The following is an 18,458-nucleotide window of genomic DNA, read 5'->3' as shown; positions in this document are numbered from 1 at the left end:
CCAGCCAATCCCGCTTATTACCTGCGCTAACCAGCCTTGGGGCGCGTTGGCACGCACTTGCAACACGTGTACGCAAGGTGACCCCCTCCGACTACGACTGCGCCGGCTTGTTTATGAGCCCGGCTCTAGCCGGACCCGAAGTGGATGATGAGAGGCAGGTTTCGCCGTCGCGGCGGCCGAGACTTCCCCGAGTGAGTCAGCCGCATGCAGCGCACGACGCGCGGAGAGAAGCAAAAACGACGGGCAGGCCTATGCAAATGACGCCGTCTCCGCCTCGCGAGCATCTTTTTCCCGGTGTAGGAGGCAACCCAGCCATCATCGGCGTCCCGTTCCGAGAGTCCCTACGTGTTTTGTCGGCCGAGACACACGCGAAGAAGAGATTACGACGTTCCTCGATCGGGAGCAAAGTAAAGGAAGGACGCGCAAAGAAAACAAGAATGATCGCCTCGACTGCATGTTTAGATGCGTCATTTTAATGCAGGGTACGCAGGGAAGACGCAAACGAAGCCGCACCGCGCTGTTGTGAAATTGATGCACAAAGATGCCGGCCGCGACACCCGAAGGCCGCGCTTAAAGGTATAAGCGCTTGAACATTGGAGAGGGAAAGCATGTCACCTGTGCTTCACCATTCAGGGTAGTTTGTCGCTATGTTACAGAATGATGCAAAAGAAAGCTACCTTGCCATCATTGTGGCATAGTTTATTGTGTTGTTTAGTTGCCTGGCATGGCTCAGGAGAGGGTGGTGCTCTTGCCTTGTTGGGGTGGGGGGTATACTGTGCAGATCCAATCACTGATGCCCTATCGGAGACCAGCCCAGCTTATACGGCCTCTTCAGGGGACACCGAGGTGTGACCCCTTGCGAGACCTCTTCGGGCGGCGGACGAGCTGTTATGATCGGGCTTCTAGCCGCGGTACCCGCGACCCCTGCAGCGAGCGGTTCCTGCAGTCTAGCGGATGCGGGCGAGCGCCCCACGCCCGCATACAAGCCCGGTGCTGCACCGCAAGACACCGGCGCACTTAGGAGAAACCTTGGCGTTAGGCGTGTCTGGGCATGTCAGAGCATAGGCCAGACATTCTAGCGCCGCCACGACCGCCAGCGTCACAGCGGAGCGCCTTGAGCGAAACCCGTCGAGACCGTCGTGAGAGTCGTCGCGTGCCGTGCTGCGCGCCTGAAGCGGACGTGGCGGAGTCTCCCTGGCCGTCGCTGCACGAAGACAGTCGCGTGAAGCCAGTAACTTTCGGCCCCCGTGCCGGTATTGTTGTGCCCTATATCACGATTGTAAATATTGTATAAATTCACCTTTCGATCACTTCATCGTGTGGACCTGGACCATTACCACTTGGACCAGAACTGTGACAGGACCCATAAGTCATCTGGTCATGGCAGCGCTTGCGAAGCAAGTGCGAACGGTCACGGAAGAAAAGTGCGCAGCCGGGGTAGTACATTTAACTTCCTTCGACCCACTTCCCACGCAGTTCGGAGACGGAAACGGGGGCCCACACCTGGCCAAAGTGGCGGTGGTCCAAGAGCTTCGCGTTCGATTCCACCTGTCGGCCAGAAAAAGGCTCGCTCTGCACTGGAGCTGCTTATGCACACTGTAGGGGTATAATCCAAGGCCGAACGCGTTTCCGACAGACCGCGGCTGCCTCATTAATGCCGCTAACGAGGCATCGCGAAGCCCCCTGGTCTGTCAGCGGAAAAGCGAGGATGGCAGCGCGGGGCTCGCCAGAGTTCCCCCCGCCACGACGCGGGATTAGGGCGTGGATTATGAAGCCGCCGGCGCCAAATGGCACAGGGCTGCGGTTCGTCGGCGAAGGCAGCGATCGATTAATTGAAACAGGAAGAAGCCCGGCCGCGGACGTGTTCCATAATAGCGGAGGGAGCGTAATTGGCCCAGGCTGCTGCGACGCTGTTTCGGTCATGGTGCGAGCAGCCCCGGATGGACAGCCGCTGAAAGGGGGAGCGAAGCCCGGTTACTGTCGTTTCCGACGGGCCACTGCTATCAGCCGCCGCTGGGAGCAGACATCTTGGGACACTGGTGCGTGCATCGATGCCTAAACGTGAGCTAATGAGGCCCGATCGACAGCACGGGCCGATGCCTCTGCTGTGCGCGTGAACTCCTCTGTGCGCAGGCACGGCGCCTCCAAATTATGCTTCAAAATGACGGTTTGAGACACATCACAGCTATGTTGAACCAGCAAAGAAAAAAAAAAGGTGTATATAACATCCGTGAAGAGGAGGATCGCCTCCTAGAAAGGCAGAGGCAGAGCTTGGAGGCGGAGATATACGACCCCTAAAGGTTACCCGAGCGCTCTCGGCGCGAGCATGCGGACCTCGTGATGCCTGCGTCGTCACATAGCGACCGCTGTTCGCCACGTGGAAAGATGGTGTTACGTCATTCCGACCCATCACTCTCGGTCTGGCGTCGACCGTTACACACACGCATACGTCGTAACCTGCGAAGTAAGGTACCCCGAGCATCGGGGAGAGACTCCTCGGACGAGGCCGACGATAATCAGGCCAATTTCGCCCCCCCCCCCCCCCCCCCTCACGAGCCAGCGAGTCATTACATAAAGGGTCCTTCGACGGTGGCCATTTCGCAGAGTACCCGGGCGCCAAAGGCGAGCTACTTCAAATTACCCTTTCGCAGCTCGAAATATCACAGCGCACTCACCGAGCTGCTTAGCCCCGTTAGGAGAGTCCAAAAACTCTCGAGAGGCGAAACGAAAAAAAAAAAAAAAAAGAAAGAAAGAAAAAAAAAAGCTGGCGACAAGTCCTTCAAACTCGACCACTTTGCCGGCGCAGTTTCGGCGCCCAGCAGCAACTAAGGCGGTGCGAACTCTGCGCCAAACGAGCGGCCGATTGTGGAAACTAGCCTGAAAGTGGGCCTCGCTGCAAACCGGGTGGAGAAGGCCCGGAAATGTCCGCCCCGCAGGTGGCACGCTATCCAGTGCCTGCGCGGCTGAGCTCACGCGCCAGCACGCCCGGTAATGGGCATCTCCAAATCAAAGCCTTTAAATTTTTAAAGCCTTTAGTGGCTCATGCTGTCGTGGACAAAATGTGTCTCGCTTTTGCGGCCGAGGCAGGATGACGTCACAGAGGTCTCGACCAATCATACAGCCCCACCACAGTATGCGCGAATACGTGCCTTATATGGCCATATGGCAATCAATGACTAATTGATGAAGTAATTACTTACATAATGATTAATTAAGTAGTACTCAGGCTTTCGCCTTTCACTACTTTAATCGCTAAAGTCCCTCGTAATATTTTTTTTTTTTTTTCAAGCGTTCAAGAACCCAGATACTGCCACCCGAATGAACCAACCGTAACAGAAAAGGAGTGCTCAAGATTGAAAAAACAAAAAAAAAAACAAAAAAGAAAAGAAAAGAAATGAAAGAGTGAACAGCTAAGGAAATGACAGTCTACCCAGATCACCTTATCTCTCTCGCGCACACGCGGTTTCGGGGCCACACAGGCGGCCACCTCGGGGCGACGATATAGGTATATACAAAGCCTCCTAACGACCGCCATCATCAGCTGAGTCCACAAGTGCGGAACGGGTCGTTGCGCTGCGCGCAAACACACCGTACCGTTCGGAGTGCACAGGGGAGCAATGAACAGGACAAACATTCCGCCCCGACCCCAGTTTACAGCGAATTCAACGCCATAAGGAGAGTGCAATACGCCTGCGTTAAATCACCCGCAACCGACAAAGCGTATTACCTGCTTTGGCGGAGGCCGCTCAGTCAAGGACGTCGATCCTACAGCAGCGGGAAAACAAACAGCCTCACCCGGGAGGTCCCATCCCATATGCTCGGTGCATAATCTTGCAAAGCGCTCAACAATGCGCTATAAGCATGGCTAATTAAGGCAGAGCACAACTTAGTATACATACGACGCTTCACTCGTGGAACACTACACCCGCAGTCAAAGATCCTCGAAGCGCAAAATTACTGAAAAGCAAGTCCGTCGGCGTATCTGCACGAGACCCGACTTGGAATTCATACGTGCTTTATACACAACTTCATTCGTCAAAGTAGAGCGCGCGCGTCAAGTTTATGGTAGCTGATTGATGCACGCCCAACGGGGATAAGCAGGTATAGAGAAAACGTTGCTACTCACCTCCATGACGAGATGAACATGGTGGGCGGTTTCCTGGAATGAAAAAAAAAAAAAAAAATAGCTCCGTTAGTTTTAGAACCAGAGCACACAGTGTGTATAACGAGTTGAAAATAAAGAAAAAATTACGGCCGAAGTTGCGCAGTAAATCAAATTCGAAGTAGATGCGCAGCACTGCTTGCCCCCTTCACTTTTCTATGCGTTTTACACTTTGTCGTGGTTCGCTTTGCATTGGTATAAAGCGTTCTCGTGCATTTGATTCCGCTCTCTGTACATTGCCTTCATTTTTTTTTTCTTGTACTTTCAGTGCCGACGAATGAGCACAGTTTTGTGATCCGGGCCACGGCGTCCGTAATTGGCACGCCCCCGCTCTTCGGTGTGTCGCAAATTTACTTCCTGTTTTGATTTCCGTGGTTTCCAGAGGAATAAAAAGAAAAAAGAAGAGAAGGCAATATTTTAATAAACGCAAATACTGTCGGCCCCAACGACAGTGTAACAGACAGAGAGGCAGATAAAAAACAAAATGCAGTGGTAAACAACGGAGTCTACTCTACCGCTCCCGGTTATCGAAGAAGGCCAGGCGACTTTCTTCCACACGAGCAGGCCGATATAAAACGCCCCGTCACAACTCATAAAACATATTAGGCACAAAAGAAAAATCTTCCCACGGGGCGCCAAAAATCGAATCGACTTTGCGGGCAGCCATAAATTCCCGAGGTCGCCCACGCGCAGCCCGCGTCCTACGCCACAAGCAGCACCGCTAGGCCGCCGCAGCATGCATAACAGCAGCGCAAGGACGCCATGCGTCGGCAAACAGATTTGTTTCGAAAGCTGCGGCCCCGCGAACGCAGAGGATATCAACAGCGCGATGTTCGCGAGCCCACCTTGCAGTCGAGCAGGGCGACCACGTTTTCGTGATGCAGCTCGGACAGCTCCTGCAAGAAGAAAGAAAAGAGCACGTTTAGTACAGCGAACAGCGAAAAATCCGCGTCAGCCGCGCACAAAGGCACGACGATCAAGCAAGTGGCGGCACACGCCCAATGGCACAGCCCGGGCCCACGCCGCTACATTACACATCGCACGAGGCGATGGATCGCCTCCTTCCCTGCCACGTTCGGGAAAAAGGAAGATGGCCGCCATCGAGACACGCGTGTTCTCTCACGACGCAGGGCACGCGTGAGTGCCGCATAGTGTAGTACATACATATGGGATGCGCAAACGGCATTAAAAAAAAAAAAAAAAAGAAAAAAAAAGCATGCACTCCTGTCCTCTTACACCCGGTCGGTTCAAACACGGATTGGAGAGGAGGAAGTGGGTAGCCCGCTGCAGGGTGCGTGACCGGAATGCGTGCAGCAGGTGCGCGCACGCGCGCGTTTTGTATACATGTCCGCCGATAGCCACAACTGACAACCGCGGAGAATGCGACCCCGTGCTTGATACGGATCGGCTCTCACAGTTTTGTTCCCTTCGCCCCTTTGGAGGGAGATGCCTCGTAATAAAATGGCTACACCCACACATTCATTTTGTATACGAAGTCTAGTAGATAGCCTCTGCGACCTTTTCGTGCCTTCAATCTTTCTTCTTGACTGTCTCGCTATCTGCATACATTCCGATTCATGCTCGCCTCCTGTATACCCCTCCCCCTTTCTCCTCACCTTGTTCCAAACGCTTGGAGGTCGTTTCAATGGGTCACCTCTTGCCCTTATTTCCCATTAACCAAGCCTCAACAAACATGCCCTATCAAGCGCCCCGCAAAAAAGTCTAGCCTCATATGCCCGAAAAGGTCGCGACCGAGAACCTTACACAAAACACTGCTGGGCCAACCAGCGAGAGAGCTTGCACGGATTAGCCTTACACATATGCCGCCACTCGAGATAGTTATCCAAACGGGACAGGGTCGCAATGAAGCCTCCCCAGCACGAGACCGCAACCGGCAAGACAATAAGCACAGAAGTATAAGGAAGTTATCCCAGCCAGACAGACGAGAGTGGGCGTCGGCAGGTATTCTTTCCGTCGGAGGACAAGGTGCAACTTCCACAGAGACGACTGAGCACAATAAATCACCAAAGAACCTCTACCTTAGTCCTTAAAAGCTTTCCTAAACAAAGCGCCTTTAATCCTCGAATGAAGTACATTCGTTACTACTACTTTTCTTTAGTCGCCTTCAAAAAAGCGCGCGAAGAGTGCTGCATCGCCGAGAAATCCGGATCACACGCCACTTCCGCAACGAGCCGCGTTTCCTTTTCCAGACGCCGACTGCCGTACGGCATGGAGCGGGGCCAAGCAGGCTTGTAGTGCCGTGTCACTTGGCGCAGATGGGCCGACATGTGCCCAGAGACGGGCATTGTTTCAGCGGCGCCGGTAGCCAGCACTTCCGCGTTCTTATTGTCGGCGGGAGGGCCCCGAAGCGGCCGTCACTGCCGCAACAACTCATACGCTGTCTATAGTGTATGAAGAAAGGGACTAACGTAGAATGACTCGCTCATTCGCGCCGCGCACGCGAGGCGCGTAGTCTACGTCGGCCTTAGGTCAAAATCCGGGTAAAACAACCAAGAGGAGGGAAAGAAAGAACTGCTGGATGAGGTGTGTTCAGGTTGGAAGAGAGCAATAAATTCACGTGACGCTAGGCGCCCTTTGGGACCGCTACCGTTACGCAATCTTGTCCAAATGCTTATGCTCAGCAATAACAGCCGGTTAGTCACGAACTCTAATGTTCCTCGAATATTGCGAGCGATGTACAGTACTGTCCAGTGTAAAAGGGAGCATGAGATCGCGTGACACTTCGCAAAGCGCTGCCACCGACAACTCGGGAAGAGCAGTCGGCAGTGCTTACAGTGCATGCACCTTGCACGATCGTTTGTCGCTGGCTCTCTCGGGAGTGCTCTGTAAAGAGCGGCAGCAACGCGCGGCCTCATGTTCCCTTTAACAGTAGACCGTACTGTACCGACAGCTGGAGCGGGAGGCTCGGAAGATGGAGCATTCGTTGCCTCTCCGCGCAGATGTGCACGCTCTCCACGCGGCCGATGAGTCCAGTTTTTCATTCACACGCTCTCGTTCCCCACCGGCGCATCTGCCCGTACAACAGCGGAAGCGTTGGTGTCCGCCAAATGGGTCGTCTCGGTCCACACCACGCGCACGTGTTCCGAACCGCCTCCCACCCACTCAACGCATGCTCCGTGGCGCACTGCATCCCCCCTCCTGAGGATGTGCCGCATCCTCCGCTCCCAGGCAGCGCCAGATAAGAGCGCCCCAACAAGACACGTGTGTGTGCGCGCGCACTGGTGGGTGAGATCGAAGGCGAAGGCCGCTACGTGAGAGCAATCTTTTCCGCGACCCTTCCCTCCTTCACCCCGAAGCTATCGCAAGGAAACCTCCTCCCAGGCTCTTCCTTGGCGCTCTCCGGTCTCCAAGTAGCAGCGTTATTCAAGGGGAAAAAAAAAGGCTGCCACCGCAAACAGCGCCGACGCTTACATAACAAGGATAAAGAAAGGACTAAAATGTCACGGCGGGGCGACTGCTAAGAAGTGTTTGTTTGTATCTATGGGTCAAGTATAGTGCACAAGAACGCCGCTTAGTATTCGAAGCGTGCACCGCGATGCATGCTCGATTTCGAGACTTCCGACGAGCTACCGGCCTTAGCTACTCGGGCGTTGGGAAATCAGCTCCAGCGAAGAGGTCGCTGAGAGGCGGTCCAGTCTCAGAGGCGCTTTCGGTACCAAAACTGCGGTGTCATTTATGAGGGCCGAAGAGAAATTGAGTACGCTAATCGTGTAGTGCAGCCATAAAATTTACACAAGCAGCGCTGTAAAAACACGCCAACTCCAGGCCATCCAAAAGCACAGCGCTATCCCGGAGCTACAAATGCCTTTTTTTTATTATTTATTTATTTGCCCTTGCACGGTACCATATCCATCAAAATGCTCAGGTGGTACGCCAAAATTGAACGAAGGTACTACGAAATGGTAAGCATCGACCAATACGGTTGGGGCTCCAGTCAGCAACCGAATGGCCGCCGTTAGCACTCGGGTGGAGACGCATGCTGGAAGAAACCGAAAGGGTGCAGGAATCATTTCGCGACGCCGCCGCGCGCAGCGAGGTCAGCGCAAGGTACAAGGTCAGGGCGTCCGAGATTACCCGCCGACGGCCTCCGCCTATCTCGCGCGACGTACGCCTAATCGTGCCAACGAGGGAGACCCGGTTTTGCGCCAACGCGGACTGACGCACCATCACTGACGCCTTGCATCAGCCAGCAACAGTGGGCACATGCCGGAGGGGAAGCTAAATGCATCATCTGGTCGCAGCTTGATTTCAGCTCGTTGGAGAGGCGGTTGTTTCGTCACCCTACACATTGAGGAAGGCGCCGCACAGGCCACGTTCCACAATTGCGCCACTGTGACAAGGGGGAAGGTTGACACAGCCGCAAAGCATGGAGCAGGAAAGCGGGGTGAGCTATCGCAGTTGTCGAAGGAACATCCTCGCGCGCGGATACGGCGCGGCAGGGAGAAGCACTGCCTCAAATTCCTGAACGTTTTACCTTTTATCTACTGACGTCGTGATGAGAAATGGAACGTAGTGAACGAATTTCCCCTCGTAGCGCAAGGGTCAATACCTGGGCCCTCCCTGAAGCGGCCGTCAGTGGCTTATAGGTGAATTTGCTGTCAAGAGCTGCACACGAGGAGCATGATGCTCTTTCAACTCATGAAGCGCCGCCTGACGAAGCTTTCCCCTCTCACTGTAGGCGTGGATATCAGCTGAAGTTACGCTAAACTAGTGTGCGAAGGTTAACTGATGAAAGAGCGTAAAAAAGGTTAGTGGCCCTGCGGACTGATGACAGCAGCTTATCTGTCTGCTACCCAAATCATGGGAAAACTACACAAGTGAAGTAGGCGTCAATGAAAGATGTGGACTTTTTTTTTTCTTTTAGTCCACGTGCGCAACGCGTGAGCAGCCTTGAAAAGCCGAATGCACGCGGACAGTTTCCGCGTAGCTTTGGCTATCGGGCATAGCTGTACGTCAGCTAATGCCGAACAATGACACCCAACCAGTACGTTCCCTTCTGACCCCCTTATCGTCGCATGAAAGGCTGAACAAACAGTGCTAGGCCAACAGGAGCCGGCACTTATTGTTGCCGACGCGTCATTGCGACACAAAAGTGAGGAAGAGTTACTATACGTTCGCCCCGCGTTAAGAAAAATGAAGTCATCATGCCAGCAGGCATGTGGACACAAAGGATGGCTCACTGCAGCGCATAGTTGTCGTGTACTACAATATCATAGCTACCAACTTCCTCCTTTGGTTCTGCAGGAGCTCGTCTCGAAACAATGACGCCGCACACTATAGATATCTCGAATGCGACCACCCAGCTAAGCCTCGCACAACTGGTAGGGATACAACGTTACCAGTGGAAGCAGGATGGAGACGAACTAAGAGTGAAGGAGAAGAAACAAAAACGTCCGATCCAAACGCCAAGAACGCGACATCCTCGACCCGGTAGCAACAGAATCCTCGGGGCATGCGCACAGCTTTGCAGCTTTCCCGCGTCAATGACCGGAGCAGGCCAGTGAGTGAGCGGAAAAGTCGAGGAGCCTAGGCAGGCGCGCCTAGAGTTACTATATAGGCTATACAGTAACTCTAGGCGCACCCAGGCGAGGATGAAAGTACGAATCGATGGCCCACGACAGAGAGAAACCGAAGATGCGGTGACGAGATGCCTCCCACTGAAAGGTCACGGCGTGACTGCTTGCTTGCCTTTCCACCCGGGCGACGCGTCGCACGCTGACCGTTGCACACGGCAGCATTCATCGACGCCTGCGATGCGCTCGCATCTGAGCGACGATGACGCCAGCGAGCAATTGCTCCGCGAGAGGGGCGCTCCTCGAATGACAGGATCAATGACCCCCAGTCGACGGAGCAGAGTGCTTGAATATTGTGCTTAGCAAACGGCAGTGCCTGATCCTCCGACAGCCTCCGGCTAGAAATGACGGATGGGAGAAGAAGGCGGCTCTATGTTCCCCGCTGTCGCGTTAATCCGTGCACACACTAAGCGAAAAGGCCAGCGCGCAAAGGAAAACTAGCGATGCGGTGATATTTCCGACAGAAACGCAGGCAGACGAGATGCTGCCTCCATGGGTACGCCGAAGTGAACAACGCAAAGCGAAGTCGTCTCGAGCACAGAAAATGCGGTTCGGTTCGAGATGTACATAAAAAAAAAAAAGAAAGAAAGAAAGAAAAAGACAGCTGCACGCCAAAGCCGGACACGTCTAAAGCAGACACCCTGGCCAGTACCTACTCCAGCTGCTGATGAGGAATTTTTAATGCAACCGACGAAACGTGCCCTATTTGTACACCCCTTTAATCGTCCGCCTCCACACGAACATGTATAGTCGCCAGCGTGGAGCCTTCACATTTCACACCTGTGCTGATGTCTGTCCATTAACGCTCAGACAGCCGAACAACCTTTCATATATAAGAAACCCGCAAGAATGAATTTATGCATGGCAAGGGAAAAAAAAAAAAAAAAAAAAAAAAAAAAAGCCGACTAGCTGTCTTTGTAAACACCTTCCTCCGCTGGCAAGCACAGCCGATTCGAATTTTAGCCAAGAACAGTAACCAAAAATAGGTAAGCTAAGCAGTAAACGCGTCCTTCACTCCCGTTTCGCTGAAACTCCCAAGTTTTACGCGGCTGAACAGGAAAACGCGAAATGTCACAGCAATCACGTTTCACGAACGTGCACTGCCGTCAGAGAAACGTAGATGATGAGGAATGGGTTGTTATTATACTCGACGCTCGGGTATTCCAAGCAGCAGGGAATCGAAACATTTTTCTACTTGGAGTAAAGGTCATTGCAGCGACTAGAAAGCGTCTGCCCGAATAGACGGGAATATTTTGCGCAGGAAAGCCAACTCAAAGTAATAGACGGCTCGGAGGAACACCGATACACCGAACCGAAGTCGAACGCTTCAACGTGATCGACCAGTCGGACTGCTCATCGCGAACGCGCTACGCAGCCAAGTCAGGAGCAGCAAACACGCATAACGAATCATGAGTAGTCGCAGACACCAGTGCTGCCCCCCGCCCATATTCATATATATTACCTTACCGTTTCTGCCAGTCTTAAATGAAATATAGCTGGACAGCGAGACCAGAACGATTAACATTATATCAATTTATCACCCAGTGGTAAAAATTAAATCTGCACCTCAACAGTGATATGCGTCCCACAAGATGACGTCACCGTACGCTCAATTATTTCGCATAGCAACAGCCAACACAACCATAAAAAAATTCGTTGGAGGCCCTCAGATATCTCAAGTGCGGTAAGGCAAACGTCTTCCCTGTACAGCGGCCGTGCCTGTACCGATTGCCGCTTTTTTTTTTCTGCTTTTGCCTATCTTTAATTTATTTTCTTTTTTACTCTACCTTTTCTATTTTGGTTGTTTTTCTTTTGTTTTTTTTTTTCCTCTTTTACTCTTCAGTGACTGTTTTCGATGTTGTAACGCAATGATGAGGCCTGACATTAAAGCTCTGCAACGTTTTCGCACTCCTTTTCTTCTTTTTTTTTTTTGCACAATTTTGAAGCATTTTGCGCAATTTCGACGTCCGTGGCTGTTCTGACATCTGTACACTATATCGACATCCATGACTATTTCGACGTCTAATTGACATTTCTGCCTGTAATTAATAATTCCTCCACTCCAACGCAATTTTGAATATAGAGACTTTTTTTTTTTTTTTTTTCACCCTGTACTCTTTAATCACGTCATTCTTCGACGGGGACAGTGTGACACCCTCAGCGGATGGACACTTACTGCGCACACCCATGAGCCTATATAAAAGTGTTGGCTCAAGGTTCGGTTTAGTTTATGGGCTTTAACGCCTCAAAGCGACTCAGGCTATGATGGATGCCATATATAATGAATGGCTCCGATAACTTTGAACACCTCCTAAGGTTCTTTAACGTGCATTGACATCGCGCAACACGCGGGCGCCTTTCTTTTCATCTCCATTGAAAAGCGGCCGCCGCGGACGGGATCCGATCCCGCGCTTCCTCGGGAGGAGCAACCGCGGAGGAGCTGAACGTTCAGATAAAAAAGTGCCGGCCGATAAAGCCCGAAACTCAAACGATACAACAGAGATAGATTCTGCCGCCAAAGTTTCCCGTAGAAACCGCGAAAGTCTTTTTTAAACGTGCGTATAGCAACAAGGCGCCAGGACGAAAGCTGCGGCACGCGGAAAATAAACCTCCCCATGATGAGGGCGGAATACAAATAAAGACACAGGGGCCTATAAAACGCAAAAGGAAAAAAAAAAAGACTCCTACATGGTTGTCAAAAGAGTGAAAAAAAAAGAAAAACAAAGTTGCGGAAGGGCGGCCCCGACGAGGCGGCTGCACATCGTCCTCCCAAGGTTACGTAACCGCTGCAGCCATAAAGCCTCGTCAGCGGTGTAAGAGGCGCGTGCAGCCAAAGCGCGACGGGCGCACGAAGTGCACGAGGAACAAAAAAAAGCAAGGACGGCCGCAACCTGCGCGCCAACCGAGCGTGCAGGAAAGGCGCAGCAGCGCGCAACGCCGATCCGCCAGCGACTGCCTCCATATCATGACCAGGGAGATAGTGTGGGACCCACTCGTTCTGGGCTGCCTCGTCCTCGGTGCCAGTGCTGCCGTCCATTGTGGTCACAAGTATTCTCATATAGGGATATACGCCATTTTGGGTAATAAAGCTCACCGTCTCTCGACTAAAAAAATAACCGCGGTCCGCCTAGTGGCCCAAACAGCCAATAATGCAACACTGGTTTCGAAACGAGGGTAGAGCAGATCCAAAGTGGATCGCGCAACGGCTGCAGATGCAAGGTAGGGATCCGCCATCGGAGAGCGGCCAAATAGAAGACCGCCTGCCCCCTTAAGCTTTATATGTACGGACACCCGTGTCAATTTTCGCTAAACCAACGCTCCTCTTAACATGCACAATGACAACACACACACAAAGAAGCTTCCCTTTCTTTTCTTCCTCCTATTTCCCTTGAAATCTTCACTCAATGCGCAACACTCAAGCAAATGCCTGGAATAAGCGCTTCGCACGAGCCCGCCGCGCCCGAGGTGGGGATGGGGGAGGGGCTGGGGAGAAGGGGAAGGGTTGGGTTACGGCCGCCAGATTAATTTGCATAATTTGCAGATTTGCATACCAACAGGCAATACAACGGCACTTTTGTTTCGACATTCCAGCGAGGGAAAACAGCGAGTTATAAATTTCACAGGCAAGGTTTCCGTACCTACACAACCAGCAATTTAACTTTTGCTTCACGTGCTAACGGCAGATGCCGCTAATCTCCAGCTTTCACGCGCGGTAACACACATTTCTTAGCGGCATTTCAAACTCGAATGTCAGTTGAATGGCGTATGCTTAGATCTGACCTACTACAGGGAATGTTTGCGGACAAAAACGGCGGCCACAAGAGGAGTAGCCGTTCTCACACTGCTCCCGCAGACCTCCCTATCACAAGATGTACGAGGCAGCTTAAAACATGAAGACACCAGAGGCTCTTTCCTCGCATGCGCCTGGTGCCGGCCATTCTCGCCGGCTCGCAGCGACAGGGCTGCGCTGAGGTGCGGCAGCCGGGCGTTCGCGTGTTCCCTTTCATTTTGAGCCACCCTGTAAGAGGCAATTCTTCGCAGACCTACTCGGGCGGCGTCGGTCGATCGGCGCACACAACAGAGCCTGGCAGGCGACCAAGCGAGAATGAGACACACACCGCGGAGCATAGACAATCGCATGAGGCAACGCCGATGCTGGCAGAGAGAGAGCAGATACATGCGGCGGCAGACACAATGTGCTTCGTATAGTTACATAACGAGCGCGCACGTCTGTCGCCGCACGGCGCTCATTCGAAGTTGGAGATAACGGGACCGCTGCCGCTGCACGCGTCGAACTGAACGCTCTTCCTTCCGCCCTTTCACGCCCCTTCGTGGAAAAGCTGAAGGACGAAAAAGAAAAAAAAAAAAAAGAAAAAGAGCCCCGACGGCTGAAAAACACGCTTTCCAGCTAACAACCAACCTGCAGCTGCTTTCAAGCATGCAGACAGGCAAGCCTGGCAACAGTACACGCTACTTGGGGGGAGGGGGGGGGGGGGTTACTTGTGTGCATGATAAGTAGCTCGGCCACTTTTATTTTTAATTTCGCATTTTTCCTTTAGTCATCTATGAGTTATACGTAAGTGGGTTTCTAAGACAGCAAGCTGCGAGACGGCGGCTATGCTGTGTTTTTTTTTTTTTTTTTTTCCTTCGACCTGCACTGTTCAACGCTTAAGCCATCATTCACTACCGATTTGTTCAAACTGATACATTGATCAGCTCTGGTAGGCAAATGTGTGACGGGCTTTGGATGAAGAGAAAAAAAGAAAGACAAAGACGCTCACTGCACTTTCCGTACAACCGCAAAATGATGTTTCTTTTTTTGTTATTTTGTTTTTCACGAATGACCTTAAAATTGAAGGCAGGAACACATTTACCCGCCGCTATTTAGGAAGCATCACTATGCTCGCGATGGAAGCTAATTGAAGAGAAAAGAATGAAGCAACCGTTCCAAAAAACTCCCCCCTTTCGAGAACCTTCCCACTACAAGGTCAACACATGCATAAGAGTCGAGTACTCTCTTCGCAAGGAGCTAAAAAAAAAAAAAAAGGAACGTAACTAATGTACCGCGAATATGCACATCGCGAAGCAGATAGCCGACAGCGGCAGAACGACCTGCACGACGGAAGAGGCGAACAGACAAATACAGCAGTAATAAAAAGGAGCGAAGAAACACGAAACGAAAAAGGTGTCGAAGTCGGCGCCTACGTTTTTGTTTTGTTTTTAATCGCCAAAAGGAATACGACGAAAGACGAGAGAAAAAGATGACTTGCCTTGAGAATTTTGATTTCCTTGCCGAGCAGATTCTGAGACTTTGCCAGGTTCTTCTTGGTGATGCTCTTGATGGCCACCGGCAGCTCCGGTTTCTGCGAGGAGAGAAAGAGAGAGAAAAAAAAATAAGGGACAGTCAGCACGGCGTTGTTGCTGCTGCCCTAAAGGGCGAACGTTCAAATTAATAGCCCTCGATCGGGACCGCTAACGACATTCGTTTCGGGCAGTCTATTTTTGGGCAGAAGGCCGTGCAGCTTGGGCGACGCACTGATGGCAGCGTGACGCATGCGTCGCCCGTGCAATACGGGACGGACGTGCCGGGCAGGCCGTTACAGTTGGCAAGCCTTTTCTGACCGTCTCTGCCGGCAACGCTGGCTGCACTACCGTTCCTGGAAGCAGCGCCTTTGCATACAGCACAACTGATAGTTTGAACGCTGTGTGAGCTCGAAAGACTGGCATAAAACAAACAATATACAGATTTCTTTTTTTTTTTTTTTTCCAACGTGAAACAGTTTACCACGTCCGCTAAGAGGGGCGATGCGACGTGGCTAAACAAAGGAGACGAGTCGTGTTTTTACAGCGGTGAGCGAGCACTGAAAACGACGGTAAAGGTACACTTCTCCCTTCTACATATCGCGAGTTATTATTTTTTTTTTTTATGTCGAAGACAGCCGTATGACTCCCGAAGAAAAATAACGAAAGCAAGAGGATAGCGAATTGCGCGAAGCACGCTGCAATCCCTGACACACGTGGGATGGCCGGCACCGATTCTTCAATTTTTGCCACACCGTTAACGAAAGCACGCGACACCAGGAAACAGAACCAAAACACAGAAAATAAGATGCGCGAACATGGAAGAGAAGAAAAAAGCGAGAAAAAATGAATAGAAAAGAGAAAAGAAGTGGCCCAGTCCGCTTCAGTGCGGCTTCTGTCCCTTTCCCGTCAGCGGGAGTCGAAATGGGACCCGATGGCCCCGATCAGTCGGACACGCACCAGTTTGCCCGCCGCGTGCGGCGGCCTCCCAAGATCACCTGTCGCGATTGCGCCCCACAGAGGAGAGCGCGCGCGCAATAATAATGATGATGATGATGACGACGACACGGCCGAACGACGCGACGCAGCGAGGCGAGGGAAGGAGCCGAACGGCACAATGCGGCGGGTGCTGTGATGCGCTGGCCTCCGCCTCCGTGTGACAGAAGCGGTGGGATGGTTACAACGGCGTGTCAGGCTCCGCTGCGCGTAGCGGACCGACTACAGCCCGCTACCCGGTGGTGCGATTAGGACGATCACGCCAATCCAGGGCAGCGCTTATGCGGACACCGGAGACAAATCGAAGTTGCTTCGTATCGATATACTGGTGCAAACAAAAGAGAAGTACGCTGCTTTCAATGACAGCGAAGCGTTTATAAGGATATACTGGTGCAAACAAAAGAGAAGTACGCTGCTTTCAATGACAGCGAAGCGTTTATAAGGTGCAGAAGGCAAGAAAAAAAAAAAAACAACAAAGATCATGCCATCGGCTGTTCTCGCAAGCAGTGCTGCGCGTCGTCTTATTAGACGAGGATCTCTGAGGCTAGGCAACATCGCATTTCACTTCCCTACTGTAATTACGGAGCCCTTTTCGGTGTACTAAGCTCAAAAGGTTTGTGTCTACTATATTTTATTTTCAAGCGAAGCCTTCACAGCAATTGACCAATGCGTCTTTCGCCGCGGCTCCAACGGTGGCACGGCCAGGAAGAGCCATCGGATAAGTGCGCACTTTTCGACAACGAAGTTGATGCCGTTTTCGCCGCCGATGGGGAAGCGGCGACATACCTCATCGCTTTATCGCGCCAACCAACCGAACTCGTTTGCTTCGTGGGCTTCAAAGTGACGAGTACATGTAATGCTTCGTATAAGCCACGTTGAACATACGAAGTGTTTTCTCGCGCCAGCCTGCTGCAGCAAAAAAATGGGGGAAAAAAATGAAACAATAGAAGGAGAACATAGGGGGAGCGTGCCCGAGAGCCCAAAAGTTGAGGGAATGCAAGTCCGTCTTGACACTGGTTCCTAGCTTCCAAAATGACGCGTTTCCATGAACCAGACACGAGGTATGAGCACCCCGCGGCATCTGGCGCAAAACCCATCAGTGTTCCTTTACTGAACATGACTGCAGTGATTAATCATGCTGCATGCGCGTAATGTAGTAGTATGTGGTTATTTATTATTAGATATAAAAAAAAAAGGAAGGAAAAGATGTTTATCGGCCCCGTATCTGATATATGAAGTACTTGAACTGGGGCGGCGGAAATAAAGAGATAGTGAGGAAGCGGTAGAGGAAAATCAATTTGCTTCTCAATCTGGCATCGAATCCGCATTCCCGTTTCCTTAGGGAACTCGGGCGCCGATCTCGTCCACGCAAATGGAGCCTCCGCCATTTGTCACAACGAGCAAGCCATCGGTCTGGCCGGACATCGTCTGCTTTGCAGATGGACGATGTCGGCCCTCTCGACCCCTCAGGTGGTGTAAGAGCACGGTGGAAAGCAGGCGCACAGTTTTCCTGAACATTTTTTTTTCCTGCACTAGAACTGCACGAGGTGCGCACTCTTCTGAACCTATGACGTCGTGCAGAGGGCGCCACGCTGCACCGCCGGAACTAATGGTAAAGAGCAGCCTCAGAAGAACTAGTTCGCAGCAGGCGAATCTAACTGTTCTATCAGTGTCTATCACTGCCGTCCAACGCTCCTCGTGTTCTTCATTCCGACCCTACAACTTTACTTCTCTTTCTCTGAAACTTTGCAGGCAAACCAGAATACCCTCCGCAAATAAATAAATAAATTCGGGCGTCGCCGCGACAGCTAAACACCGCAGGGCGGACTTCCGCCTGGCTGCTCTTTGAAAGTTACACATGCCCCCTTCCCCCCCCCCCCCCCCCCCCCCCCCATCGACTCGGAGGGGCGAACATAAACAAATCATACTTCCCGCGCTTCCGCTCAACGAAAACTGCGCCCGAGAAAACGCGAGGAGGAAAGAAATATGAAATGATCACGTACAGAAACAAAAGAGTAAAAGAGAAAAAGACTACCTCAAAATTTTCGGCGTCTCGAAGAGAGCGGCAGCTTCAATGCTGGAAACTAAGAAATGGGTTGCAACCCACTAGACTAAGGCACATGTATTTGTTTTATGTATTTATTTGTGTATTATGCATTATTTTTGTTGCTCTGCGTCCCACCCCTAAAAGTGTCGCGACTCGTGAGCAATATAAAAGCGAACTACAGACGGATACAAATGAGGAAGGAAACCGACGCACGCCACATAAAGGAGGCCCTTCATACTCGGTCAAGGTAATCCGATAAACCAGGTGGATCCACATTTCTTCTGCCATACCCTACGTTGTCAGCTATCAGGTCCAAGGGAGATTATCCACGACGGCATGAGAGTCCGCTAACGCCAAA

At 51.9% G+C, this 18,458-nt stretch overlaps 1 protein-coding gene across 2 annotated transcripts in view; it reads right to left on the bottom strand.

The window, feature by feature from the left end:
- Positions 1-18,458, bottom strand: part of Atg1 (serine/threonine-protein kinase unc-51-like protein Atg1) — a 127,773-nt gene that overhangs the window by 79,057 nt on the left and 30,258 nt on the right. For both annotated transcript variants that reach the window (XM_084597908.1, XM_084597909.1), the window contains exons 2-4: positions 15,027-15,119; positions 5,008-5,058; positions 4,127-4,159 (exon numbers count right to left, since the gene is read on the bottom strand). In XM_084597908.1, the coding sequence (XP_084454034.1) occupies positions 4,127-4,159; positions 5,008-5,058; positions 15,027-15,119 (177 nt within the window). The remainder of the gene's footprint in view (positions 1-4,126; positions 4,160-5,007; positions 5,059-15,026; positions 15,120-18,458) is intronic.

This window comes from Amblyomma maculatum, chromosome 3 (assembly GCF_055883805.1).
Source record: "Amblyomma maculatum isolate TAMU_Amacu chromosome 3, ASM5588380v1, whole genome shotgun sequence".
NCBI lineage: Eukaryota > Metazoa > Arthropoda > Arachnida > Ixodida > Ixodidae > Amblyomma > Amblyomma maculatum.
The sequence above is the reverse complement of the archived record's forward strand: the minus strand, read 5'-3'. Positions and strand labels throughout refer to the sequence as shown.